The sequence below is a fragment of the Myotis yumanensis genome, unplaced genomic scaffold, assembly GCF_028538775.1.
Source record: "Myotis yumanensis isolate MYYU_CA2020_CCGP unplaced genomic scaffold, mMyoYum1.0.hap1 SCAF_3, whole genome shotgun sequence".
In the NCBI taxonomy this organism is placed as follows: Eukaryota; Metazoa; Chordata; class Mammalia; order Chiroptera; family Vespertilionidae; genus Myotis; species Myotis yumanensis.
Genome location: NW_027223754.1, coordinates 192,151,430 through 192,178,173, shown reverse-complemented (window position 1 = coordinate 192,178,173; position 26,744 = coordinate 192,151,430). Strand labels below are relative to the sequence as shown.

General features: G+C 42.6%; 1 protein-coding gene across 3 annotated transcripts; it reads right to left on the bottom strand.

Moving 5' to 3' along the window:
• Nucleotides 1-12,586: 12,586 nt before the first annotated feature.
• Nucleotides 12,587-25,694, bottom strand: MFAP5 (microfibril associated protein 5). Of its 3 annotated transcripts, XM_070410723.1 has the most exons (10): nt 25,523-25,694; nt 24,914-24,973; nt 23,767-23,799; nt 21,103-21,141; nt 20,743-20,775; nt 20,056-20,091; nt 17,793-17,819; nt 16,642-16,738; nt 15,828-15,901; nt 12,587-14,543 (listed from the first exon to the last, which is right to left on the bottom strand). In XM_070410723.1, exons 2-10 carry the CDS (start codon nt 24,969-24,971, stop codon nt 14,431-14,433), a joined length of 510 nt encoding a protein of 169 aa, XP_070266824.1. In that variant the 5' UTR covers nt 24,972-24,973; nt 25,523-25,694; the 3' UTR covers nt 12,587-14,430. The 3 variants fall into 3 exon arrangements, with proteins under 3 accessions (XP_070266824.1, XP_070266825.1, XP_070266826.1); XM_070410724.1 differs by lacking the exon at nt 20,056-20,091 and having other exon boundaries at nt 25,523-25,659; XM_070410725.1 differs by lacking the exons at nt 20,056-20,091; nt 20,743-20,775 and having other exon boundaries at nt 25,523-25,659.
• Nucleotides 25,695-26,744: the final 1,050 nt, after the last annotated feature.

The following is a 26,744-nucleotide window of genomic DNA, read 5'->3' as shown; positions in this document are numbered from 1 at the left end:
AGTTACTTTTCTCACTAACTACCCTCTCCCCTTACCAATTTCTCTTGAAAAACCCCAGGACAACCTGGTTAGTTTATTTTTAGCAAAAGCCACCTGACTTGGAAATTGTGCCTCTGGTGGCTGAGGTAAGCCTTGGACATCTGGACTTCACCACTGCTAACTTTCACCACGAGAAACACAAGGTGAGGTTTCACTATGGCCAGTTTGTGAGTCCAGAAGGGCCCCCTGGGACTCCTCCAGGGTGTACATTCCTGTGTCTGAAAGCCAAGATGCTCAGATATTGACTCCCCAGCCCACTATTTTTGGACACCAGGTAGATTGTTCAATATGATACTTTGTTGTTTTTGAAAGAGTCCCAAAAAAGAGTCTGCGTGGGTGAAAGTCTGATTTTTGGAGTGCTTCAACTTCTGCTTTTCCTGATTTTTGTTTTTCTCAGTTTACTGCCAGCCACATTACTGGGGTATGAAGAAGTTGAGGGACAGGCCTTTAATCATATACAGGAATTACTCACTCAACTTCTGCTATGCAGCTGCCTAGGACTTATTGAGGTTAAGAGAGCAACTAAGCAAGCATTCATAAAAAGCCTAGCATGGGCAAAGGGCTAAAGAAAGAGAGTTATTTTTGATGAGAAAATTAACTAAAGAGGTTTCATTTATCATGCACATACAAGATGTAGTAGAGGGTAGTGGGAAAAGTTCGGTTTTGTAATCAAGCACATTAACCCTTGAGTTTTATCTCGACCGCAGTGTCTTTGACTGTGTTGCCTAATAGCGTAGGTTTTATTTTTACCATGTGTAAAATGTGAACAAATAAATGTAATCACAGCTAACCTTTTTTCTAAAAAAAAATATATATTTCATTGATTTTCCACAGAGAAGAAGGGAGAGGGATAGAGAGTTAGAAACATCGATGAGAGAGAAACATCGATCAGCTGCCTCCTGCACCCCCCGACTTGTGACATGCCCGAAACCAAGGTACATGCCCTTGACCGAAATCAAACCTGGGACCCTTCAGTCCGCAGGCCGATGCTCCATCCACTGAGCCAAACCAGTTAGGGCACAGCTAACCTTTACTATGCCAGGTTCTGTGCTAAGCATATTGAGTATTATTATCTCTTTTACGTCCAACAGGTAGGGATTATTATCCTAATTTTCAGGCACTGAGGCTCAGAGTTGAGACAATTATCTTGCAGGATTGTTAAAAGTAATGCAAACAAGTGACTCAAAATGTTTACTAGTGCATGGAAGGTATTCCATAAAAAACAACTGTTTTCACAAAGTGTGCTGTATAATAAAAGGCTAACATGCAAATTGTCCCCCGGATCAGGAGTTCCAACCAGGAGTTGAACCAGAGGCCGGGGCCAGCCAGCCAACCACCTGCGGCCCGTACCCCCTGCTGGCCCAGCCTGATTGGCCCGATCGGGGCAGGCTGGCTGGACCCCACCCGTGCACGAATTCGTGCACCGGGCCTCTTGTTCTCTTATAATAACTCTTATATTTAGAAGACCAGGCATTAAAACATAAATTATGATCACCAACAAGTTATCTGTTCGCATGGTTCAAAGTTTTCTGATTAGTAAACTGTGAGTGAGTAGTTTTCAGGTTCTCACACTATATTTCTGTCTAAACAGTCCCTAACAGTCATTGGAATCAGATCACCCCCTGCTGTAGGATGTCCTGGCATCATATTGGCAAATTCTTCCTCCTAGGTTCTCTTGGTAATGATTATGTTGTCGGTTGTATTTACTATACTACACCTTTTATCATTATCTTATTTTTTATATGTTTTTATTGATTTTAGAGAGAGAGGAAGGGAGAAGGATAGAGAGATAGAAACATTGATAAGCTGCCCCCTGCACGCCTCCTATTGGGGATCGAGCCCACAACCTGGGCATGTACCCTGACCAGGAATCAGCTGGTGACCTCTTGGTTCATTGGTCGATGCTCAACCACTGAGCCACACTGGCTGGGCTACTGTTATTTTAGAGTGTACTTTTTCTACTTATGAAAAAAGTTTGCTGTAAACAGCATGCCATGTTATACCGTTAGCAGGCTCATACAGTCTCCTGTTTACAGAATTTCTTAATTGCATCATTTTCTCTTGTGCTTGATTTAATCTCGCACTGTTTTGTATAGTGACATGCTGTACAGGCTATGAAATCATCTAACAACACTTTTCTCAGAATGAGTCCCCATTGTCAGGAAGTGCCTGACTGTATCAGCAGCCCCAATTTCTTTAATACATAATTAAGCTGGGTTTCCTCCTCCTGTCCTTCGATGCCCATTTATTTCCCCCTGCATCCATCCATACACATTGGCTAAAAATACCAATAAGGATCTCCTCACTTTGTTACCAGAAGTTGACAGGAAGTATCAACTACCTCAGCACTATTACACAAAACACCACTAGCCCGCTCAGTACACTCAGCACTTTGGCTAATATATTCAACACTAGAGGCTGGTGCACAAAACTCTTGCACTTGGAGGTGGGGGGTGCCTCAGCCCAGCCTGTGCCCTCTTGCAGTCTGGGAGCCTTGGGGGATGTGCAACTGATGGCTCAGGTCTGCTCCCACCATCAATTGACATCCTTAGTGCTGCTGCAGAGGTGGGAGAGGCTCCCGCCAATGCAGCTGCACTCACCAGCCGTGAGCCCGGTTTCTGGCAGAGCAGCGCACTGACCACCAGGGGACAACTCCTGTTGAGCATTTGCCCCCTGGTGGTCAGTGCATGTCATAGCAACCGGACGTTCTGCCGTTCAGTCGATTTGCATATTAGCCTTTTATTATATAGGATCACCCTGCCTCCCATGCATCCTTGTAACTTTAGACCTACATCCCCAGGTTCCTTAAAGGAGGTATGGCTATAGCACCAAAAAAGTAAGTCAAAGTTCACCCTATTGAGACAATTACCCAAGGTATGCTCTGTAGTTAGTAATTTATGCCCCATACAAATAATCTTAAAAATCTTGATTATGGCAAAAGGCCACATAGTATATGATTTCTTCTATATGAAATAGCCAGAATTGCTAAATCTAGAGAGGTAGAAAGTAGATTGATGGTTGCTCAGGGACTGGAGGGAGGGGAGAATACATTAATGGATAGGGGTTTTCTTTGGAGGTGATAAAGTTTTGGAAGTGGTAGTTATACAACAATGTATGGTTAATTTATATTATGTGAATTTCACCTCAATTAAAAAAGAATTCCTGATTAGTCAGAGACTTCAAGGGACTGAAATCTGTCAGACATCCAAGGGCCACAAGTTCAAGTGTGCCAGAGGCTGACAGGCTAACTGCACCTACAAAAACTAAATCCAGATTCTGCCTGTTATTAAAAAGTTTCTGGATGCTGAAAAAATTTAATTAGAAACCTTGAACTGTAGAGAAACTAGTATTGTCACCCCTGTGTACTCCCACCATCAGTCGGACATCCTTAGTGCTGCAGCAGAGGTGGGAGAAGCAAACCTGTGTACTCACTGTTTTGTTATAAGAGAAAAAATAGAAGAGTCAACCTATTCAAGAACAGTTAGAGAGAAACCAGTCAGCCTAAGTAGAAAAAAATGTCCTATAGTTTTATTAACTGTACTAGAGGCCCAGTACACAAAAATTTGTGCACTTGGTGAGGTCCCTCAGCCTGCCCTGTGCCCTCTTGCAGTCTGGGACCCCTCAGGGGATGACCACCTGCTGGCTTAGGCCCGCTCCCGGGGGATTGGGCCTAAGCTGGCAGTCAGACATCCCTCTGGCAGCCCAGGAGCCCTCGGGGGATGTCCACTTGCCAGCGGGGAGCAGGCCTAAGCTGTAGTCAGACATCCTTAGTGCTGCTGAGGAGGAGAGAGAGGTTCCCACCACCACCGCTGTACTGGCAGCCATCAGCCTGGCTTGTGGCTGAGCAGAGCTCCCCCTGTGGGAGTGCACTGACCACCAGGGGGCAGCTCCTGCATTGAGCATCTGCCTCCTGGTGGTCAGTGTGTGTCATAGTGACCAGTCATTCCCAGTCTTTCTGCTGTTAGGGTCAATTTGCATATTACCCTTTTATTATATAGGATAGAGGCCTGGTGCATGGGTGGGGGCCAGCTGGTTTGCCCTGAAGAGTGTCCCAGATCAGGGTGGGGGTCCCCCTGGGGTGCCTGGGCAGCCTGGGTGAGGGGCTGAGGACCATTTTCAGGCTGGCCACACCCTCTTCAGGGAGGGGGATCCTGCTGGGGTGCCTGGCCATCCTGGGTGAGGGGCTGATGGCTGTTTGCAGGCTGGCCAAGCCCCTCAATGGGGACCCTCATCCCATGAGGGTGTGGACCTCCTGGGTAAGGGGCTGATGGCTGTTTGCAGGCTGGCCACAGCCCACAGCCACCCAAGCTCCCAGTGGAGGCTGGCTGGAAGCAGGTATCTGGGGTTTATTTATCTTCTATAATGGAAACTTTGTTGCCTTGAGCGGAGCCGACAGCCAGCCAGGGCCTGGGGAAGCTTGGCTTCCTCCATCGCCGGGGCAACCAAGCCTCCTGCTCGCTCCAGCTCCGTGGCTGCTGGCCGCCATCTTGGTTGGGTTAATTTGCATATAGCTGCTCTGATTGGCTGGTGGGCATGGCTTGTGAGTATAGTGAAGTTACGGTCAATTTGCATGTTTCTCTTTTATTAGTTAAGATAATATTACAGGTGTGTAATCTTTGAAAACCTGATCTTGTTAATTCTCAGAATCACAGATGTGTTGCCAGCAATTTACAATAGAGAAGTTATTCACTTAATATCACATAATTTGTGAGTGCTATGACAGGATTGGCCCTGAAACGAACAGAAATCCTTTTAAAATTTATTAGAGAGAGAGAGAGGTCAATTTGTTGTTCCACTTATTTATACATTCATTAATTCTTGTATGTGCTCTGACCGAGAAACAAACCTGCAACCCTGGCATATGGGGAAAATGCTCTAACCAACTAAGCTACCCTGCCAGGGGACCAATTCTTTTATATTAAGATGAACAGAATGATATAAATATGTTTTGTTATCCTAGAGCTATGTTGATTTGAGGTCTAGATGTTCTTTGCATAAATTATATAATATTTTTTAGTTTCTATGTGGCAAGAGAGAAATTATCCCTGCTCTATGTCATTAGAACATATAGTAATTCTTATGAATTATGCTTTATGATTTAATTTATAATTGAATTTATGAATTATTATGCTGGGGTCCAATCCCAGCAGGTCCAGGGGTCCCCAAAGGTGTGGATGGAGTCGGCGAAGAAGGAATGGCACAGGGTCAGCGTTCAGTTGATCAGCATAGTGAGGTTCTCCCTCCAGGATCTCAAGCCAGGAACTCCAGCCGAGTTCTGGTCTCCAGCGAAGTTCTGGTTAGGATCCAGCCAAGTTCTGGTCAGGATCTCCAGCCAGGTTCTGTAGCCATGTTCTCTTGCTAGGTTCTCCATCCAGCTTCTCCAGCCAGGTTCTCCAGCCAGGTTCTAGCCAGGTTCGGTCGCCATGTTCTGTCTAGGTTCTCCAGCCAAGATCTGTAGCCAGGTTCTGTCCAGGATCTTTTGCCATGTTCTCTCGCTAGGTTCTGTCTCTAGGTTCTGTCTAGGATCTCCAGCCAAGTCCTGTCTCTTGGTTCTCTCTCTAGGTTCTCTGTCTCTGGGTTCTGTGTTTTGTTGTCTTGTTACATCTGTATTTATACCAGTTGATTTTAATCCTATCAACTTCTATTCCAAAGGTTAGGGTGTTTCTTATCTCCATTCCAGGGAGTAAAGATTATGTAGCTTAAGCATGATTAACTACCCACCTGGCACTTAGTTAAGGGGTTTTATCTCCTCCCTAACTTCAGGGAAAAATCCCTACCTGGGGAAACAACCTTTCTCGGAGAGGTGACCTTGGTTAAAACACATAGTGCTAAGGGGAGCAAACATATTAAGAACAATATGCTATATATGCCAGGTCCCTTGAAACATATGCTGTGCAGATGTTTCTTTCCTGCAGCGACTGTGTCAAGCAGCAAGGATGGACCGGCTTCCGGCAAATTCCCCCTTTTTTATTTTTTAAATGATAGCGCATGCAAATCAGTGGCCACCTCTCAGATTGGGCTGTTTAAGACTCGGAAGAAGACTGGCAAGCAATGACAATAAGCATAGCTATGAACATAGTGGATGAAGCGCACAAGGAGCCTTGTTTCTGTAGAAGGTTACTGGTCTCTTCAGTCAAGGGATTTCAGCTGTCCTCAAGTCGGTGGTTTGGTTGTCCTTGTTGATCTGGCTAGCAGGCAGCGTCATTGGCGACAGGCTTCCCGAAGCGTCAGCGAGTTGAAGGGCTGCATCAAAGGGTCCATCAGGGCGGAGTCAGCTGTGTCCTCTGGGTTGGCCGATATGGATGATACCAGGAGGAGGAGGATGAGGAGGAGATGGAGGGTGGTATGATATAAGGTCGGATTAGACGGTCTGGAGTCCACACAGGTGAGTCTGCATCCTGTGGAAATATACAAGCATCTCCTCTCCTCCAGGTTAAAAGTACATCAGGTCCCTTCCAGGCTCCTGTAAGTAAGTCTTTCCATTTGACGAAATAAGTGAGTTTCTGCTAAATGAAAGTTTCTTTTGCTGTGGACCAGCTTCCAGCATTATTATATCTTAATGATCAATTATTATACTAATAGAGGCCTGGTGCATGGGATTTATGCACTGGTGGGAGGGTGTGGCCTGCAGGGATTGACCCGCTGCGGGAGCAGCCACTCATTAAGGTCAGCTGAGCAGTGCTCCCACTGTGGGAGCACACTGACCACCTGGGGGCAACTCCTATATTGAGCATCTGCCCCCTGGTGGTCAGTGTGCATCATAGAGTCTGGTCGAGTGGTCGTTCTAGTCATTCCATCGTTCAGTCACTGGGCTTTTATTATATAGGATGTCAGACCTATCTCAGTTTCTCTAAGATAATGGCAACATAAAAGAGCATAGTGGTTTAACCTTAATGAAATTAGAGATTACTTTTCAACAAATAAATTGGTTTCTCTAAACCAATTAAGCAGCTGTCATTCATAATTTTATCTGAACATTTTTGTAGTAATTCCTGTTTTCAATAACTATTGACTTTGATGCTAATATTACACATTTCATAAGTCTATTTGTATTAATATTACTTTATCTCCCTTCTCCCCAAAAATCTCATCTATTTTCAAGAGTGGATGGATACATATATGGATGTAATTTTATACAAATGGTTGCAATGTTTTCCTGTGCAGTTCTTATTTACCCTTCATTGTAACTCCTGTGCTTGACCAGAACAACATAGGGAACAGTATATAATGACAATGATGTAGGGTGATACCTCAATGGCCATCAATCCCTTAAATACAATTCAGGTTGTTTCCATTATAATATTTCCATATATTTGCTCAAAGCTCATCATTATCTTTTATTAAGGAACTAGAGGCCCGGTGCACAAAAATTTGTGCACTCGGGGGGGGGGGGGGGTCTCTCAGCCCGGCCTGTGCCCTCTCGCAGTCTGGGACCCCTCGGGAGATAATGACCTGCTGGCTTAGGCCTGCTCCTGGGTGGCAGAGGGCAGGCCCAATCCCTAGGTGCAGCCCCTGGTCGGGCTCAGAGCAGGGCTGATTGGGGAGTTGGGGCGCCGCCCCCTGTCATGCACAGAGCAGGGCGGAATGGGAGGTTGCAATGCCACCCTCAGTCATGCTCAGGGTAGGGCTGATTGGGGGGTTGGGGCACCACCCCCTATCACACTCAAGGCAGGGTCGATGGGGAGGTTGCGGCGCCACTCCCTGTGACGCACAGAGCAGGGCCAATCAGGGGGTTGGAGCGCTGCCCCCTGTCACGCACAGAGCAGGGCCAATCAGGGGGTTGGGGAGCTCCCCCCTGTCATGCACAGAGCAGGGCCGATCAGGGGGTTGAGGAGCTCCCTCCTGTCACGCACAGAGCAGGGCCCATCAGGGGGTTGGGGAGCTCCCCCCATCACGCACAGAGCAGGGCTGATCAGGGGGTTGAGGAGCTCCCCCCTGTCACCCACAGAGAAGGGCCGATCAGGGGGTTGGGGCTCCGCCACTCTCACACTCAGGGCAGGGCTGATGGGGAGGTTATGGCTCTACCCTGTCACACACAGAGCAAGGCCTGTGGGCAGGGGGTTGGGGCGCCGCACCCTGTCACACACAGAGCCGCAGGGCGATCAGGGGGTTTGGGAGCTGCCCCCTGTCACGCTGATTTGGTGCCAGGAGGCCTCGCGGCTCCGCTGATCCCAGTGCTGGGAGGCATATTACCCTTTTACTATATAGGATAGAGGCCTGGGGGCCGGCTGGTTTGCCCTAAAGGGTGTCCTGGATCAGGGTGGGGGTCCCCACTGGGGTGCCTGGCCAGCCTGGATGAGGTGATGATGGCTGTTTGCAGCTGGTCACACACCCTTCAGGATGGGGGTCCCCACTGGGGTGCCTGGCCAGTCTGGGTGAGGAGCTGAGGGCTGCTTTCAGGCTGGCAGTTGACTGAAGCTCCCAACCACTCCTTTTTTTCTTTTTTTTATTCTGGGCCTGCTTTAGCTCTGGCTCTAGCTCTGAGGCTTCCGCTGCTGAAAGCAGGTATCTGGTTTGTTTGCGTTCTATAATCGAAACAATGTATAACTCCAGCTCTGAGATCCCGGCCGGCTGAAAGCTGGTTTCTGGGGTTTTGTTCAGCTCAGAGGCCGGCAAGTCAGGCGGGAAACGTTGGAGTCTGCAGTCACTGGAGCAAGCAAGCCTCATGTTCGCTTCCAGCTGCCTGGCTGCCAGCTGCCATCTTGACTGACAGTTAATTTGCATAAGGATATGCTGATTAGCCAATGGGAAGGGTAGTGGTCGTATGCTAATTACCATGTTTCTCTTTTATTAGTGTAGATTATTGGGGGAGGTGAATCTCCCACAAATTTGAGATCATTCTGAATTCAATCTTCATGAATTATTTTGTAAATTTAATAAAGTACTCACTACACAGCATAGACGTATGGCTAAGTAAACAAACAAAACAAAGGAAAAGGGAAAGGGAAAGGAAAGAGAAAAACACTAGAGAAAGAAACGGAGAAAAAACTGCAGGACCCCTGGGTTAGGAAAATACTAGAACCTTACTGAGTGATTGGACAAATTGAAAAAAAAAAGCCATTATCAGCTATTTTTAAAAAAATTTGATGGTTTGAAGTGAAGTGAAGCTTGATTTGTCAACAGGAAAATAGGAGCTTTGCACCTCTATTTATATAAACATTTGTTTTTTCAACTTAGGTTCTGCCCAGAAGTTGTCATTTGACTGACGCTCCTGGCTTTGCTTGACTGGCTTTAGAAAAAAAACACACACACAGTGGCCACCTGTTTCTCCACCACAGAGAAATTCAACAAGTCACTTTCACTGATGTTTGGTTGGTGAAACACTAAAGGATACAAGGATTTTCAATTTTGGGGGGGGATGTTGCATTTTTTAACCAAATCTTTGCCTCCCTGAGTTGACAGAACTCTAAGGACAGCCCCACCTCTCTTCTGCTGTGCTCCCAATATCCTCCCATTCTACCCAGTAAGGTTCCATACCTCTCAGATCCCTTCACCACACTTTCCAAGTTCCCTTCTCCCACACAGATTTGTGAATTCACAACTTCTAGCCTCCTGGTTCCCCTGCCCTGATGGCCACCTGTCATCACTCTCCCATCTCCTTAACCCTCTTATTTAGCGCTCTGCTATCTTCTTTTCTGCTTCTTTGATTTCTTTCTTCACTGTGTTACAGCAGTACTGAAGGAAGGGAGAACCTTAGAGGTTGCAAATTGCTTGCACCTTCTGACCAGGTGTAAAGTATTTGGTCAAATAGTCAACTTTTGCCACAGCACGTAAAGCAGAGGAGGGTGGAGCTTGTGGCTAGCAACATATAGTGCTTGATGTCATCATAAATAAGGTCCAGAAGTAGGAGACCAGCTGGGGTTTGCACCATCTGCCTGTAAGTCAAAAGGATACTCAGAGAAAGTGTGCATGGAACTATATATAGAGTGCAGAGCACACTTGAATTTCCAGAACTTACTTGTTCATTCAAGGAGAACTTTCTTCTATTATAAGCATGAACTATGGAAAAAGTTAGGCTCAGAGCAGGATCGATTCAATTTTTGAAGAGAACATAAGGGTGAATCTTATAGTAGGCAGATAAGCCTGCTATCTCTTCAAGGTATCGGGAAGGCATTCAAATTGCCTAACTTTTAACCTAACCCTTTAATTCCAACATTTAAAATCCATTGTTTTGGTTCACGTAATTCTTTCTCATCAAATTTTAAGTTCCTTGCTTAAGAAGGCTGTCATTTGCATTGATAAGAAAAAAAGGATAACATTAATACCTTAAAGAGTAAAAGGTTTTCAAATCTTTTTGTGGGAGGAACAAGGGAAAAAAACTAGACCAGTAGGGACCTGCAATTGTTACTGGAAATGGAACCTGGCCCTGAGAGGGTCTGCCTGGGGCCAGCTGGTAGGTTCCCAGGGTGTGTGTTCTTGACTTCCTGCAGAACAAATTTCACAACAGGAGTCCAGGTAAAACTTTTGAGGCACAAAATAAGAAAGGGTTGGAGAAATGAGTCTAGACCAGTGGTCGGAAAACTGGCCCCTTGAGTGTGGCTCTTCCACAAAATACCACGTGCGGGCACGCACGTACAGTGCGATTGAAACTTCGTGGCCCATGCCATGGGGCCAAAGAGCCGCATGTAGCTCGCAAGCAACAGTTTGCCAACCATTGGTCTAGACTGGTCTGCTTTGGCTCACTAAGAAATCAGAGAAGCCCGGCTGGTTGGCTCAGTGGTAGTTGTTGACATATGAACCAGGAAGTCCTGGTTCGATTCCTGGTCAGGGCACATGCCCGGGTTTTGGGCTTGAGTCCCAGTGGGGGGCATGCAGGAGGCAGCCAATCAATGATTCTCATTATTGATGTTTCTGTCTCTCTCTTCCTTCTTATCTGAAATAAATTTAAAAATATTAAAAAAAAACACCAGAGATAAAGGGACTTTGGGGACAGGTTCAGGGGGTTTTCCTGGGATGAACTGTCATTGTCCATTGCCCTGGTTGCCGGCCTCGTGGGGTCCCTTAGAGTTTAGGAGATGCACCCCTGTGGGAAGAGGCATGGGCATGCTCCTGGGAGGGGGAGTGCACTCTGGACCTTTGTTTTGAGGGGTTTTAAAGGCTGTGCATTTAAAGTAGTTCTTTCTTTTAAAGTATATATATATATATATATATTTTAATATATTTTATTGGTTTTTTACAGAGAGGAAGGGAGAGGGATAGAGAGTTAGAAACATCGATCAGCTGCCTCCTGCACACCCCCTACTGGGGATATGCCCACAACCAAGGTACATGCCCTTGACCGGAATCGAACCTGGGACCCTTCAGTCCGCAGGCTGACGCTCTATCCACTGAGCCAAACCGGTTAGGGCTAAAGTATATTTTTATTGATTTCAGAGAGGAAGGGAGAGGGAGAGAGAGCTAGAAACATCAATGAGGAGAGAGAATCATTGATTGGCTTCCTTCTGCACACCCCCTACTGAGGACTGAGCCTGCAACCTGGGTGGGCATGTGCCCTTGACAGGAATTGAACATGGGACCCTTCAGTCTGCAGGCCGACTCTTTATCCACTGAGCCAAACCAGCTAGGATAGAGTTCTTAAAGGAAGATCTCAGTAGAATATTCATCAGCTTTGTGCTGATGTACTAAAATAAGGTTTATTCTCTTCATCTGGCCTTGGGTAATGGACAGATGTTGGAAAATGGCACTAATTGGATTTTTGCTATCTGTCTCCATGAATAGGGTGATTTAGGCTATTTACCCTTTGATTGGGGAGAAGTACAAACCATTCACTTTTAAAATGTCCCTGGTTTAGGGAAGATAGGATTTACTAAATGGCTGCAAACTGCTTGGCATCTAGATTTTCTAGGAGGCTTCAAACTACTGTTTAACTATGTGTCTCAGTTTCTCTATTCCATTTGTTTTGGGTTATTGGTCTGATTCACAATGGGTCAAGGCTTTAAAAAAAACACAGAAAACACACCCTACAAACAAACAAAAAACAGAAAGGAGGTGAATGGGATTGTGCCCATGGAGAAGAGAGTACAGAGGTTGAGAAGTGGTACTTCTCCTCAGAAGCTTTGACCTGGGACCATTTTTAGGAGGAAGCTATAAGGGAGAAGAATATTTTATAATGATGAGGAAAGAGGCTGGGAAGTGAGTTAGACAAGTTGGTTTACATATCAAGAAGAGCAAAACAGGTAGAGAATATAAGAAAAATGAGAAATGGCAAAACACAGGAATTTGATCATGCAAAAGAGAAGTGAAAACAAAGCATGAACTTCATCTTGCAAGACAGTTGGTCCTAAAGGGGGCAGAAAAGAAAGAATTTTCCGGTGAACCGAGGAAGGGCATCGGGAGGAAAGTAAATAAATTTGGAATGTTGGAGGACCAACAGTAAAGTTATGGAGCGAAGAGGGATACAACAGAGGATAGTGGAATAGAGAAATTTGAGCAATATTGTTAATTAGTTTTCAAAATGGAATAAAAGCATGAGTTCAGGTCTTCTTTTTAAACATAAAATAGAAAAAGAAATAACAGACACACACACTTCTCTCTTCTGAGAAGAAAATTTGGAACAATTATTTTAAAATGTTTAATTTGCAATATACACAATACTGGGATTGAGGTGCTTTCCAGTGGTGAATGCTACCTCTCGTTCAATATGCAGTAGGAGGGTCAAGTTCATGAAGACATTTTGACATGATTCTTGGGAACTCTGTGCCCATGAGATTTCTCTACAGCGGCTATAATATGCATATAATATGTTTGTCTATGTGTCAGTACATTTACTTCTAGAGGCTGTGGAGCAGAAACTGCATGCCTTGGGACCTTTTCTAAGATTTTTCTTTAATAAATTGTGCAAATCCCATTAAACTAAATTGCTTCTTAACAGCAAGAATCCAAGACTCAGGGTAGTTTTCTCAGCAATATGACAGAAATTCACTCCCTACAAGTGGTATTCTATCATATATAACTGGTTATCTCAGATTCCCCTAGTTCCTACTTGAATTCTATTGGCTTTTTAAGAAGGTTACTGAGTTATTCAGATAGATGGTCCATAATATATAATTTGTCACTCATAGTGAAATTTTGTTCTATTATATTGTGGACTATTGTCCATTTAATTAATACAGGCTATCCCCCCCTACGCCCCCCGCCTTATAAAGCAGACATGTTTGTTGTGAGTTAGACTGCATCTCTAGGCTTCAAGAAATATTAACAATACATTTAAGTTTTGAGAATCATAGAATTAAAAGAAACTAATGTACATTAAACCTTCTCCTGTTAAAAGTGGGGAAATTAAACCAGGGCCTAATGAGGAAACCTGACTTATCTGAGGCTACCTAGTTACTGCTAGACCCAGGATAAGAGTGTGGGCTGTCTAAATATTGTGCTTCTTTTACTTTTTTCTATAAACCATTAGGTAAACTTTGTGCCTGCCTATTAAAGTTCAGGTCTGAATGCCCTTCTTAGGCCCCAAATCAGGCTATTCCAGAATCAATTTGAATAATAATCGCTACAGATTTTGGTAAGTGGTGAGAATGGAAGTAGCAACAACTCACAAAAACTCAGACCAGTGATATGGTTTGACATTAGTTGTCTAATGTACCTGTGGATGTGGACTAACCCCAATTCTACCATAAATGAGTAAGAAAATGAGACTTACTTTCTACCCCTATTTGCCATTGGACAACCACATCAACAATTGAATAGGAAACCATGGGTCCAAGTTCTATACCTGGCATACTCCTCTCTTTAGCCTCAGCCTCTGAGCTTAGCAGAAGGCAACATTTGGGGTCTCTGTATATTGTTAGTAGGATTGTATAAATATTGGCTCTGGAGAATTTTCTAGAGCTACAAAAATTGTCATGACCTTTTTCATAAAGAGAACCTGCCAAGTAAATGTTATGATAGTCAGCAAAATAGTTAAAATAAGAGTAAAGAGGACTATAATTTTATAGAAAAAAGGGTAGTTAATATAGGAAACTCTTGTAAGGAAAGTAAATGAAGTTCTATGGCTAGCCAAAATAGACCATGATAATTTCTTCCACCCTAAGAACTATCTCAGACAGCTTCAATAGTAAATATTATTAACCTTAAGTTTATTTTCCCTTGAAATTGCATTTAAACTGCCTGGTCATCATTTATCTACTATGTCTATGATATCGGGAAGCAGTAAAACCATGCAATAATATAGAGTTTGTATTGTAAGTACCAAAAATGAGATCAATGTTTCAATCTGGGTGAAACATCAGGGAGTAGGGGCAAAAGCTAAACTTTGCAAAGGGTTTTGTCTAAGAAATACTAATGTGTGGGTTAGCTGATAATGGTTAGACAAGGAGTTCCCTCTTCCTAAAGCATTCTCTTCATCCCACCCATACATTTTTTTTCTTTTTTCCTTTTCCTTGATGATCACAGACCATTGGGTCTCTGCAAATTGACATTTTCACAGGGAGGAAGTCGGAAGTAGTTGGAACGCCGGAGTCGCCTTGGGGGCAGACCAGCCATCTGGCGGCAGATCTCATCTAGAAGAGAAGCAGAGCATGATGGGATTAGAATGCGGGAAGATAACAAAGGGCTGATGTTTTAAGGGAAAGAGAAGACCAGTGTGGTAGAGTGAGAAGGTTGGGGAGGAATATATCTGAGTTAGAATCACAGCTCTACCACTTATTTACCACTAGAGACTTACTAGAAAGTTTCTTAAATTGTCTGAACTTCACTATCCTTTCTACAAAATAAGCATTAAAATACCTGCCTCAACAGTTTAGTTGTATTAAGATGGAATAATGTATGCAAAGTACCTAGCACAGGTGGTCAGTAAATGTTAGTTTCCTTTCTACACCTTGCTCCCACTTTTTCTAATCATGGACTTTTGAATAACCAGAAAATAAGCTTCAATCACTCAATATATACCTAAGTGTTTACTATGAGCAAATAGCTGACTTGACTAAGTCCCCAGAGACCCTTGAAAGTGCCTAGAGTCCCAAATACTCAACCTCAATCTCAAGGTGCTTCCCTTGCAGGTGGCTTGCACAGAGCCAGTGGGGACAAGCAGCAAGTTTCCTTCTCCGAAGTTAAGTACAGCTTTTAGTCAGGAACTCAGCACAAGGCGGGCTGCTTAGTCAGAAGTGGCTTGTCTGTGGTGCCCTCACCAACCACAGCCACCTTTGGGGGCTGGCCGATGGGGAAGGTGAGAAGAATCTTTGTTCCCATCATACATGGCCACTCACTTTCGACCCATTTAATTGTTTTTACGAAGTCTTTCTACCTTCCTCTACCTCAGAAATTTCACAATGAGCAATATAAAGGGTGCTTGCAAGCTGTGGACTGTTTATAAGGTAGCCAGTTTCTAAATGTCCAATCTATTTCTAATTTAATTAAAGGCCTACCCAAACATTACTGTCTCCAAATTAATGTTTTGTGCAGTTTTTTTGTAAGTTATAAACATGGCTGCAGACTAGTAGCATCTCTATTTGTAATGATTGACTTGGCCTTTTTACCTAGAACCTCAGTGAATGATCTTCAAAGCAGCCAGAGCTCTGACCAAATACAGGAGAGATTTGGAGTTACTATCTAATTGGAAAGAGATCTGGGGGTACTTTTTGTAGGGTTATGTTTATGTATTAAGCATGCTGCTTTACTTAGATTACTTACTTGGGGTAACTTGGTGGAGAAGGGACTGATGTGAGTTAAGAGGGTGGCCTAAAGCCCTCCACCAAAGCCAGACCTTGGATCCATTAGCATTGTGTCCTTCTTTACCTCCCTCATAACTGTCCCTTCCCCCACTACAAACACAGGCATCATCTTACCTTTCATAGCTTCATGTTCTTTACAGACAAGACGGGAGCAAATCTCATTATTGATGATGTACATGCGTCGTAAACTGCCATAGTCCCAATGTCATGGTTAAATAAGGAGACAGAAAGAAGTGTTGAGAGGGAGAACTAACCTAGGCCTAAGATGCCTTTTCAACTTCTTATCTGAATTTCCTTAGGTATTTCCCCACTCTTATCTGAATTTCCTTAAGTATTTCAGAAAATGGTATTACTCTTATTAGCGACACTTTGCATACTCTCCCTAGAATCAAGCTTAATACTAACTCCTCCCCACTATTTTCTAACTTCAGCCTTTTTCTATGAGGTAGTAAATTCAACGTACTTGTGTTTCCCTCGTGACTATCCTTCCTCCAGCCTTTACTTTTATTTGCCCTCTAGCATCTGGACTTGTTAGTCAGCCTGTACTCTGAATACCTCAATCCAGACTCCAGGTTCTATTTGGTACTTTCAGTAACAGCTAGACTCTAGCAGTGGTTCTCAACCTTCCTAATGCCACGACCCTTTAATACAGTTCCTCATGTTGTGGTGACCCCCAACCATAAAATTATTTTCGTTGCTACTTCATAACTGTAATTTTGCTACTGTTATGAATTGTAATGTAAATATCTGATATGCAGGTTATATTTTCATTGTTCTCAACCCACAGGTTGAGAACCACTGAAGAGGATTATGCTAAAATCTTCTGTTCCTCCAAAGACTGAAATTCCATAGCGGGAGTCATTAAATAGTTGCTGACATGAAAAAACTATCTTGGAAGATGCTTTCTGGGTATTCTGGGACCCCTTACCTGGTAAAGCATAACTGATGAACGCATTGCTTGACTGGCCGATGCACAGAGTAGAGTCTTGTGCAAGCAAATTTTTCATCCCGGCACTCTGAAGAAGCTTACACAAAAAAATAGGGAGAGGTGTAACAAACATGAGAGGTATACACAAAGGATTAAAGAGGTAGAGGAGGAAAAACACAAACAATGGGGGACATCTGTAATACAACAATAAAGATAAACATTTTTTAAAAAGGGGATGGAGGAGGAAAGAAAACGTGGGAAAAGCACACAAGGTAGTCTCTACAGAAGATCTTTGTAAGTTGTGACATCTCTTTCCTGCTCACCAAAGCAGAGTAATAGGAAATTGACTAAAGTGAAATTTAGGTGCTTTCCTACCTGGAAGTAGAAGTGGCTAAAATAATCTCTGCGGGGTTTTCTAGGAAAAAAGTTCTCCTAGCATTATACAGGTGAAATAGCAAACAAAAATGCTGATAATCCCGTTCTGAAAAACAGAATTTCTAAGACGGGTAACTATTTTCCTGTCCCAGTAGTTGTCAACAATAGCTGCACATCAGAATTATCAATGCATTAGAGCAGCGGTTCTCAACCTGTGGGTCGCAACCCCATTGGGGGTCGAACGACCCTTTCACAGGAGTCACCTAAGACCATCGGAAAACACATATATAATTACATATTGTTTTTGTGATTAATTACTGTGCTTTAATTATGTTCAATTTGTAACAATGAAATTGGGGGTCACCACAACATGAGGAACTGTATTAAAGGGTCGAGGCATTAAAAAGGTTGAGAACCACTGTATTTGAGAAAGCAATTTTAGTCGTGATGTCTATAGTACTATTGACATCTATTTTAGTCGTGATGTCTATAGTACTATTGAGTACTTGCAATCAGTTCCCAACCCTGTAACCAAATAAAGTCCAAAGGATTGTTTTGGGATCACGAAGGGGTGGTCAAATCTTTTCACCATGACTTTTAGGACAGAAGCTCATATACGAAGGCAGGGGTGGGGCTTCGGGAGGAAGAATTAAGGACACTAAAAACAATCTTTGAGAAAAAATTGGAAGTAAACTAGAAGATATGTACCCTTCAAAGAACAAAGAGGTAAGGAATCCTCCAGAAGACAAAAAAGCTTAGGAAAAAGACAATCATACCTGTGGTGTTTTTATCACTGGGCGAGGCTGGAAGGCAGAAATTTTATTCAGTTATTATTAGTTCTAGAAGTTACTACCTCTATAACTGTCATGTTACCTCATTTGAGACCCATGTGGAGGCACCCATGTAGATAAGAAACAAACGAGTTAATAACTCTTTAGCAACTTCTAAAGAACAAACAAACCCATAATGGTTTGTTTTGATTCGCACAATTGCAGTGATTTAGAAGTTAGAATGGTAAATATGATTTTGCTTAGGGAGTTGAAAATTTTATTATATTGAGAAGATTTTGTGTTATTGACAATAAACAAATTTAGTAGGGACACAACAAAGAGCCACATGCTCAGAAGAGTTTCAGCCTAGAGCTAAAAAGAGAAAATATTTTTGCTGTAGAAGCTCTTCAAAAAAGAAATTTTCCTCTCTGTAAGTCAGATACACTATCATGTGTTCTTTGATAAAATTTATTCAATAAAGAATAGCAAGGGTTATGGCCATGGCCTAATCTAACCTAGGCGCTGGTTAAATATGGGCCTAATTTGAAGAATGGAGAACAAATTAAGGAGCAAGATGGATCTTGAGGGAATTAACTAACTATGGGAGTTATCAGTAAAAATGTGATTGGCAGAGTTGCTAATAGGATATTATAGGAAGTGTGTTAGGTGATCCCATCTATCCCATGGTTTCAGTTCCAAGTTTATATTCTGAGAATTCTCAAATTCATACTTTTAGCCCAGATCTCTCTTCAAGCTTCAGACCTATAAATCTAGCTACCATGTTATAAAAGATTTAATGGATTTTTCAAATCCATCAATCCCAAACTGACTTAATTATTTTTTCCAATTCAAATTGTTCTTCAGTGAATAGTAGTATCATCCACACAATAGCCACCATCTACCTGATGGAAAGCTGAACATCATCACAACAGTCTCCTCCCCCTTGCAGCTCACATTCAGTTCTCACTATGTTTACCTTAGTTCAGGCCACTATCTTTTTTAAAAAATATATATATATATTTTACTGATTTCAGCCCCAGCCGGTTTGGCTAGGTGGATAAAGCGTCGCCCTGTGGACTGAAAGGTCCTGGGTTGGATTCCAGTCAAAAGCACATGACCAGGTTGTGGGCTCAGTCCCCAGTACGGGGTGTGCAGGTGGCAGCTGATCGATGATTCTCTCTCATCATTGATGTTTCTCTCTCTATCTCCCCCTCTCCTTTCCTCTCTGAAATCAAATGCATGCCTCCTACTGGGGGTCGAACCTGCAACCCAGGCATGTTGCCCTGACTGGGAATCAACCATGACCTCCTGGTTTCTAGGTTGAAGCTTAACCACTAAGCCATGCCAACCTGGTCAGGCCACCACCTTTTATTGGGACTGCCGCAACGTCATCCTCATTGGTTTTCCAATTCATAAGTCTGATTGGAACCTTCCTTTGCATAAACTATACTCTGATTGGTTTTTGTTTCCACCCCAAGCCTTTACCCACATTATTTTCTTTACCTAAAGCTCTTCCCTTTCTATTCACTTGATTCACTTCTATTTGTCTTCCAAGAAGCATTTTAGACAATGTGCTCTCCAGAAAAGCCTTTCCTAACTCCCACCACTGAATATAGTCAAGGGCTCTTTTTCATCTGTTCACTTGTCTATCTTGTCTATTAGACAAAAAATACCTAGTAGAAGAAAATTAGTTTTATTTACCTTTATATCCCTGGCACCTACGTAGCAGGTTTTCAGTAAATATTTGCTTAAAATAATGTAGTTGTGATCTCCTTTTCTCATGTCCTACCACTTATTCCTTGTGGGTTTGACCCTAATCATTAAAAAAATCTCAGGTTTTCCAGTGTGCCAAGCTCTATTTTGCTTTCACATGTTTGAACAGCTATTTCCTTTGGTTGGAATGCACATCCCTTCCATAATTGCCTGGCTTGCACCAATTCTTCTTTCAAGATTCAGCTTAACCATTACTTCTAGAAAGTTTTTCTTTATCTCCCCATACATTTCTTTGTTTATATATTTTGTTTTACTCATATGTATTAGAAACGTTAAAAGATCATGGGTTGGTATTTTGTACATCAAACACTTGGCATAGTTATGCTTGTTAGGGGATCAAAAAAAGTCATTAAATTGAACTGTGGGAAGAAAGTGCTACATAAACTGTAACCCTGTATATTTAGGACCCTTCACCAGCTGTCATGCCTTCCATAATAGGCTCTAGGGAAAGCCCAGAATGGCCCCGGTGGCCCTGGGCTCCCAGATCTGAACTCACCCAGGTCATCTGTGGAAGGCACAATATCGGCCAGAGCTGAAAAGGCACAAAACAGTAGGTGTGAGGAGGGCTTTGAATTGGCAAGAGAGAAGGCAGAATTAAAAAGGGAGAATGGAGCCCTAACCAGTTTGGCTCAGAGGATAGGGCATCAGCCTGTGGACTGAAGGGTCCCAGGTTTGATTCCAGTCAAGGGCATGTACATTGGTTGCGGGCACATCCCCAGTGGGGGGTGTGCAGGAGGCAGCTAATCGATGTTTCTCTCTCATCGATGTTTCTAACTCTCTATCCCTCTCCCTTCCTCTCTGTAAAAAAAATCAATTAAAAAAAAAGGAGAATGGAAATATTAGGTCAAGGTCAAGGCTATGGCTGAGTTTGTGTATTATGTCCAATGAAATAGAATTAATTGAAGTAATTGTGAATATTTTTGAAGAATATTTGTCCTATTGACATTAAACTAATTTGGGGGAGCCTTTATCATTCATGACTTATTTTAACTATTAATCCACTTTGTTTATTCTTTTTAGAGGACTAGGGGCCCTCTCTTTCTTTTTATCTCACTGTCACTAAACAACATGCCCACAATCTCTCTATGCCTTTCCCAGAGATTAAAAAAATAGGATTAACTCAAGAGCTGGAATAAATGTTGTGAGAATCATGCCATTTTTAAAGAACTGTAGTAAAAGCTACCTGTTTCATCTGTAGAGGTTTCAACTACCAAATCTGCAAAGGAAACAACACAGAGAATGAAAAATGCAAGTAGGAAAAGTAGAAAGGGAAGCAGGATATGGGATGATGATCTAAAAGGAGGCAGGAAAGATTGAGGTGAAAGAATGTGGACTGTGGGGGCGAATGTAAGGGACTTTCACAGAAGGAAATGGAGAAGAAGCTTGGGCATGCTTGCAGCATCGGTGGCATCTAAGATAGACAATGGAGCTCTGCATGAGTTCAGAGTGCCCACCAACCTCTTTTTTAGGCTTTCTTTGTATAGACTGCAGCATCAATCCTTCTATCCCCAATATGAAAGCAAAGAAATAAAGAAAAACTTACTAGGATCTTCTGTCGAGTTTTCCTCGGGTTTCGCAGTCACTAGAGAGAAATAAAAAATCAGAAAACATTTTCTGAGCATTCTTTTTACCCCTCCCAGTAAGTGGAATTGTCGAGCACAGTGGCCAGCAGAGTAAGTATTCCACAATTGTTTTTCTTGTTTGCTTCCCAGCCTAAGTCCTTTCCCCTCTAACCCAACCAAATGTCACTTTCCTGTTTCCATGAATATACCTTTGTAGTCCTTGACCCTAGAATGTCTTCTTTCCTTTGTCTGTATTATAGAGGAATGAATAAGTTAAACTACATGCCCATCAGATAATCTTCCACAGACACCCCTATCTCAGTTGGACTTTGATTAAGCATTAGACTTCAGGAATAATTTATATTATTTTTATTGTCCTAACAGATGATACTACATTTAGCTAATCTGAGTTAATTATGTGCCAGGCACTGTTTAAATCCCTGTTTTTACAGATAAATAATTTACCCAAGGTCATAGAGCTTGCTAATAAGTACAATGGATTGGTGACCTTTTTGCAATGCTTACTCATAATGAAAATTATCTTTACCAAAGACACTGATTTTGCTATTTATAACTTTGATGTGATTGGATATCAGTCTGCTGATGTGCTTATATACAAAGAGTGTTTACAAAAGGTGATGTTGGTAATTTTATGATGCTCAGTGAGAACCAGGTGAAGGGAGGGGAGGGAAAATGCCTGTGTTAGTAGACAATGCCTTGTAGTTGATCATTGAAAAGTACAGGCAGGAGGAGGAATAAAAATGGTCCATGTCTTACGGTGGAATCTATTGGAATAAATAAAGAAGACTGTACCTATTTAAAACCAAAAATAATAGCACTTCCTATAACAACTTTTTTGATTAAAAAAAAATAACAAAGCAGTGTTAATATTTAATAGCAATAGCAAATATCCCAGCTAGAATGACCCTTCATTGTAGAAAGCTTATAGTCATAATCTATTTTACCCACTAGGGGTCAGCAAATTCACATAATTTGGTTTGACTTCTTTTAACTTCAGAGTCTAAATGTCAGATTTAAAGGTAGTGAGAATAACATTTTAATGAAGCACACCAGAGTTATTGATCATTGTAGTAGAGGAAAAACACAAGTAAAGCATTATGAAGAAATTTCCCCTGCTAACTGCTTACCTCATTAAAAAAAAAATTCCAGAAGAATAATCAGATCTGACAATAGAGCATTTTTATCTTTATTGCTCAGTATAAACTTTCTTCTTTTAGAGCAACTCTTGATAAGAGGGATCCAGGTTTCTTTCAGTCTTACAGGATATTTGAAAAACCACTGACCCAAATCATTCCGGAGACTGTGAGGGGAGTGGAGCCTCTGGGGTGTAGCCCAATCTGGCCCTGTTTCCTTTCTCTCTAGCCATATTCCAGTCCAGCCACTCACAGAAACAGAAGAGAAGCAGGGAGGGCAAGGGGGTTGAGAGTGTATCCCAGCTGCCTCGGGATTTCAGGGCAGAATACTGCTTCTCTGCATATTCCTCAATTCACCCACCTTTTCCATGAGCTATCACCATATAAATACTTACCTAGAATTTATGTTCTCTGAAAAGAAATCTTTAAGGAGACATTTTCATCTTATATTGTAATATTTCTGATAGAAAAGCAACACAAAGTCATAGATATCTATCTATCTATATAAAAGCCTAAGCGACCAGTCAACCGTACAACCGGTCAACCAATCAACTGGTCACTATGACACGCACTGACCACCAGGGGGCAGACACTCAATGCAGGAGCTGCCCCTTGATGGTCAGTGCGCCCCCACAGCAGGAGCAGCAGGGCCAGGATGAGTGGCAGCAGCGAGACACCTGACCTCGGGCTCCTCCCTGGCCGCCTGCTGCTTCGTGCACTACCACATCCCTCAGGGGATGTTAGACTGCCTGAGATCAGGCTGAAACCAGCAATCCAACACCCCCTGAGGGGTCCCAGATTGTGAGAGGGTGCAGGCCAGGCTGAGGGACCCCACCGGTGCACAAATTCGTGCACCAGGCCTCTAGTTATTAGATAAGGTCCAAGACTGGGCCTTACCCAGTCCAAAGAAATGAATCTAGTCTACCCTAATTCTATAAAAAATACTAGTTGTGACCCACTCATTTGATTTTATGATCCATTAATGAGTTACATACTGCTGTGCTCACAAGGGTTGGAAATAGTAAGAGATAAATTATAACTTTGTTGAATGTCTTGGAATTTCCTTCATTAAGGTGAAGGAAGTAGTCCTTTGGAAGCCAAAATGTTTGAGTTCTGTTCAGTTGTGCCACAACTTGCCTATAGTACTGAGATAATTACTAATCCTGTCTTTGCATTTTAGTTTCTCCATTGTCACATGGATAGGAAAAAGCTTTCTGTTAGGATTAGTGGGCATTTTCTGAGTGAGATAAGAGATGAACAGAGGAGAGTGTAAGCAAGAGATGGGTATAGAGGAGGTCCTGAGAAAAGTGTTGCAGTAGATAAATAAAAAAGATAAGATTTTATGAATGGGATAATAGGATTAGAGAAACTGGTGAATTAGATCCTATTTCCCACACTGTGATAACACATCTCTGCTGTATTACAGATTCTTTAATTCTGACCATTCATTTACATAACCTCAATAAAACCCAGATCCAAAAGTTCACCTACCTTCTTGACCACTGACCCCTAGAGGTGTCCAGTCTGTACAAAGGAATGAGAAAAGAGATGTGAGTGACTCCAGCTCTATATAACCCCCGCCCCCCAAAATAAGCATTAAAAATATTTTTTAATTGATTTCGAACCCGGGACCCTTTAGTTCACAGGCCAACACTTTATTCACTGAGCCGAACCAGCTAGGGCCCCAAAAAGCTTTAATCAAATGAACCAGAAAATGATGGGGAAGTGGTTGTACATTATCTTTATGTGTTTTATTTTTTGTGTTTTATTTTTATATGGTTCAATACAAAATTACTCAGATCATTAGTGCTACACACAAATGTGGAAACACTTAAGCAAGACAACAAATTCCTGAGAACAAACCCCTGCTCTGTTTTGCCCTGACTCAGCATGCCCTGTTGCCCTCATTCCCAGCCAGAAGGAATGGGGTCCTGTTCCACAGAGAGAGCCAGTAGCAATTCTACCCTGTCCTGTCCTTCTATGCCCACAGCCATCCCACTAGCTACACTACTGTACAAGCCAAAAAGATTCTTTTCTCACAGTCTGTATGTGGCAGAATGAGAAAAATAGAGTAGGTTTTTAAAAAAAAATCTAAAGTTTATTTTTCATGACTAAACTTCTAGCCAGCTTCTGTGAAATCTGTGAAGATCATTTAGTTCATAGATTTGGCACATATTTTTGCTGTGCAAGTGAACATACTTGTGTGTATGCTGGTGCTAGTGTTTGGTATGTGTTACTGTTTTTCTACAGGATTTAAATTTGGTCTACTTTCTTATTAGGTGGTCTGTACATGTGTGTGTATCAGCTTCCTTTTCCCTTGGTATTTGTGTACTTGGGTATTTATGTGTGTGAGCCTCTTTTGGTTAATATGCATTTGTATGTATTTCACCTTAATTTCATAACTCTCAGGATACCTTTTCCTAAGTCTGAGGTCATCTCTTTCCATATCTCTGCCTTTTTTAAAAAACACAAATCTATTTCTTTCTTCTCTTTCATAGAAATTCTAGAACTCAAGAGCTAGCATTTCTCTCCCAATTCCCCTTCAACCTCCTTCTAATCCACTCTAACACACCTCCAGATAAGTGTATAGCTGAGGAGCTAGCATCTTAGGGAGAAAAGAATAAAGGTAGGGACTCACCTGAGGGAATGATGAGTGCAGTGAGAAACAGCAGCACCTTGGGTCCAAAGAGCAGCATATCTAACAGGGATGGTGGGGAGAGTAGAGATTGTAACGCTCAGGGACCCATCAGCATTTCAGTTCCAGGGAAGGCTGTCTGTGGCCCACATCTCTTTGTCTTCCCAGGACCTTTCCTGGTCCCCCATATCACTCAAACCCTTTCCCTCTTCATATCTTTCACCCGACATTTATTTCTCAATTCGAATTCTATTCTTTGGTCACTTACCATTATTCTCACTCTCCTTGCTCTTTTCTACCAGGTCAGAGAAGATTTTATATTCTGAATGGTCCATGTTTGCCCCTGCCTTGTGGTCTCTTTCACCCTTAGGGTCTGATCTCCTTCTCTTTTGGTATCTGTGACTTGTTTATGTCATCTGCTCACCTTGGTGTCTTCTTTCATTTGAATTTTGTGGCTAATTGAGGTGTCTGCTCAATTTTAAGTTGTTCAATGAGATTCCCAATTGCCCCCCTCCAGCCTTTCAATGTATACACACATACACACACATATGCACACACACACATACACACTCCTTCTGCTTATTTAGGGTTTTATACAATGAAACAACTCACTGTCTATGGTCCTCTGCTCTCTCCACCGAGTCCTTTGGCTGCTGACTGTGTCTCTCTCCTTCTCACGCTATTCCCACTTTGGCTGGAGAATAAGATGAACAGGGCCACTCCCTGGGAAGGACTTCAAATTTGGCCTCCTGAAACAATGAGATGAGGTAGAGCGAGAGAGAAAGAGAGAGAGAGAGAAAGAGAGGGAGAGGGAGAGAGAGCCAGGCTAGAGGAGTGTAATGAGGATAAAATGAGAAGGGGGATGGGAATTTGCAGTCACTCACACCCTCATTCCAAAGGTTATTACCACATTGGTGATAGATACTGCTGCTCCCTAGAAGGGTTGGCCCAAGCCCACATATGCCTTTCTTCCACGAGCCTATTTTCCCTCTCGCAATCTGGCCTGGGCACCCTCCACCCCCATTCCCTGGGTTCCTTCTTACCTAATCGATTCTACCTCATCCTTGGAATGTGCTTCTGCACATCACCAGAAACTGTTCCTATCTCTGACTACCTTCCATCTTTGAATCATTTTTGCATCTTCCTTTCTCAGTTTTGTTCATTTTGGACATTCATCTCTTCAAGTCCAGCAAATTCCTTTGTATCCCTATATTTATCTTCTTTCTTTGCCTTTTTTGACCCACTCATTCAGACTCTTGTTGTTGTTGTTTTATTCCTCTAGAAATCCCATTTATTCCCACATCTAAGCAAAAACAGACACCACATAAATTTTGTCCAAGAGGAGGGCTGTCTATCTTAGGGTTTGAAAAAGTTGAGGGACACAGTGCCCTCTAAATCATTTTGGATTGTGGAGCAGCTCTGTGGGAGGAGATGCCAGCTGTATTTTGTCTTTGGCTTTGTCTAAGTTTACGCTAAGAATCTTAGTGTCTGGAATCTTAAGGACAAAATGCCATCAGAAGCCCAAAGAAAACTGAGGGCCAAGTTTATGTTTGTTCTGCTGGACTTACTTTCCACCAGTGCTTTCCCTCATATTATGTAATATGTAGATGACTGCCGGGGCTGACCAGCAGACCCTGAGCGACGGATGAACAGATTGCTCTGACACACGTTTCTATGGAAGAGAGGGCTAAGGTACTGTTTTACTTTAGAAGTAAAAAGCAGTCCTGTTCGCCTGCCTTCTTAGACTTTATTGTCACAACAGCTTGAACTAAAATTAACCTCTAGATGCAATCAGCAGGGTAAGTATCCTTGAGAAAGTGTATGCTTCTACAAG

Coding starts and splice junctions, on each gene's coding strand:
- MFAP5 (XM_070410723.1), bottom strand. CDS start 24,971: ATGCTGCTCTTTGGACCCAAGGTGCTGCTGTTTCTCACTGCACTCATC. Junction 16,739..17,792: donor CAGTGATAAAAACACCACAG/GTATGATTGTCT, acceptor TTTTTGTGTAAG/CTTCTTCAGAGTGCCGGGAT. Junction 15,902..16,641: donor CATCAGTTATGCTTTACCAG/GTAAGGGGTCCC, acceptor GGACTATGGCAG/TTTACGACGCATGTACATCA.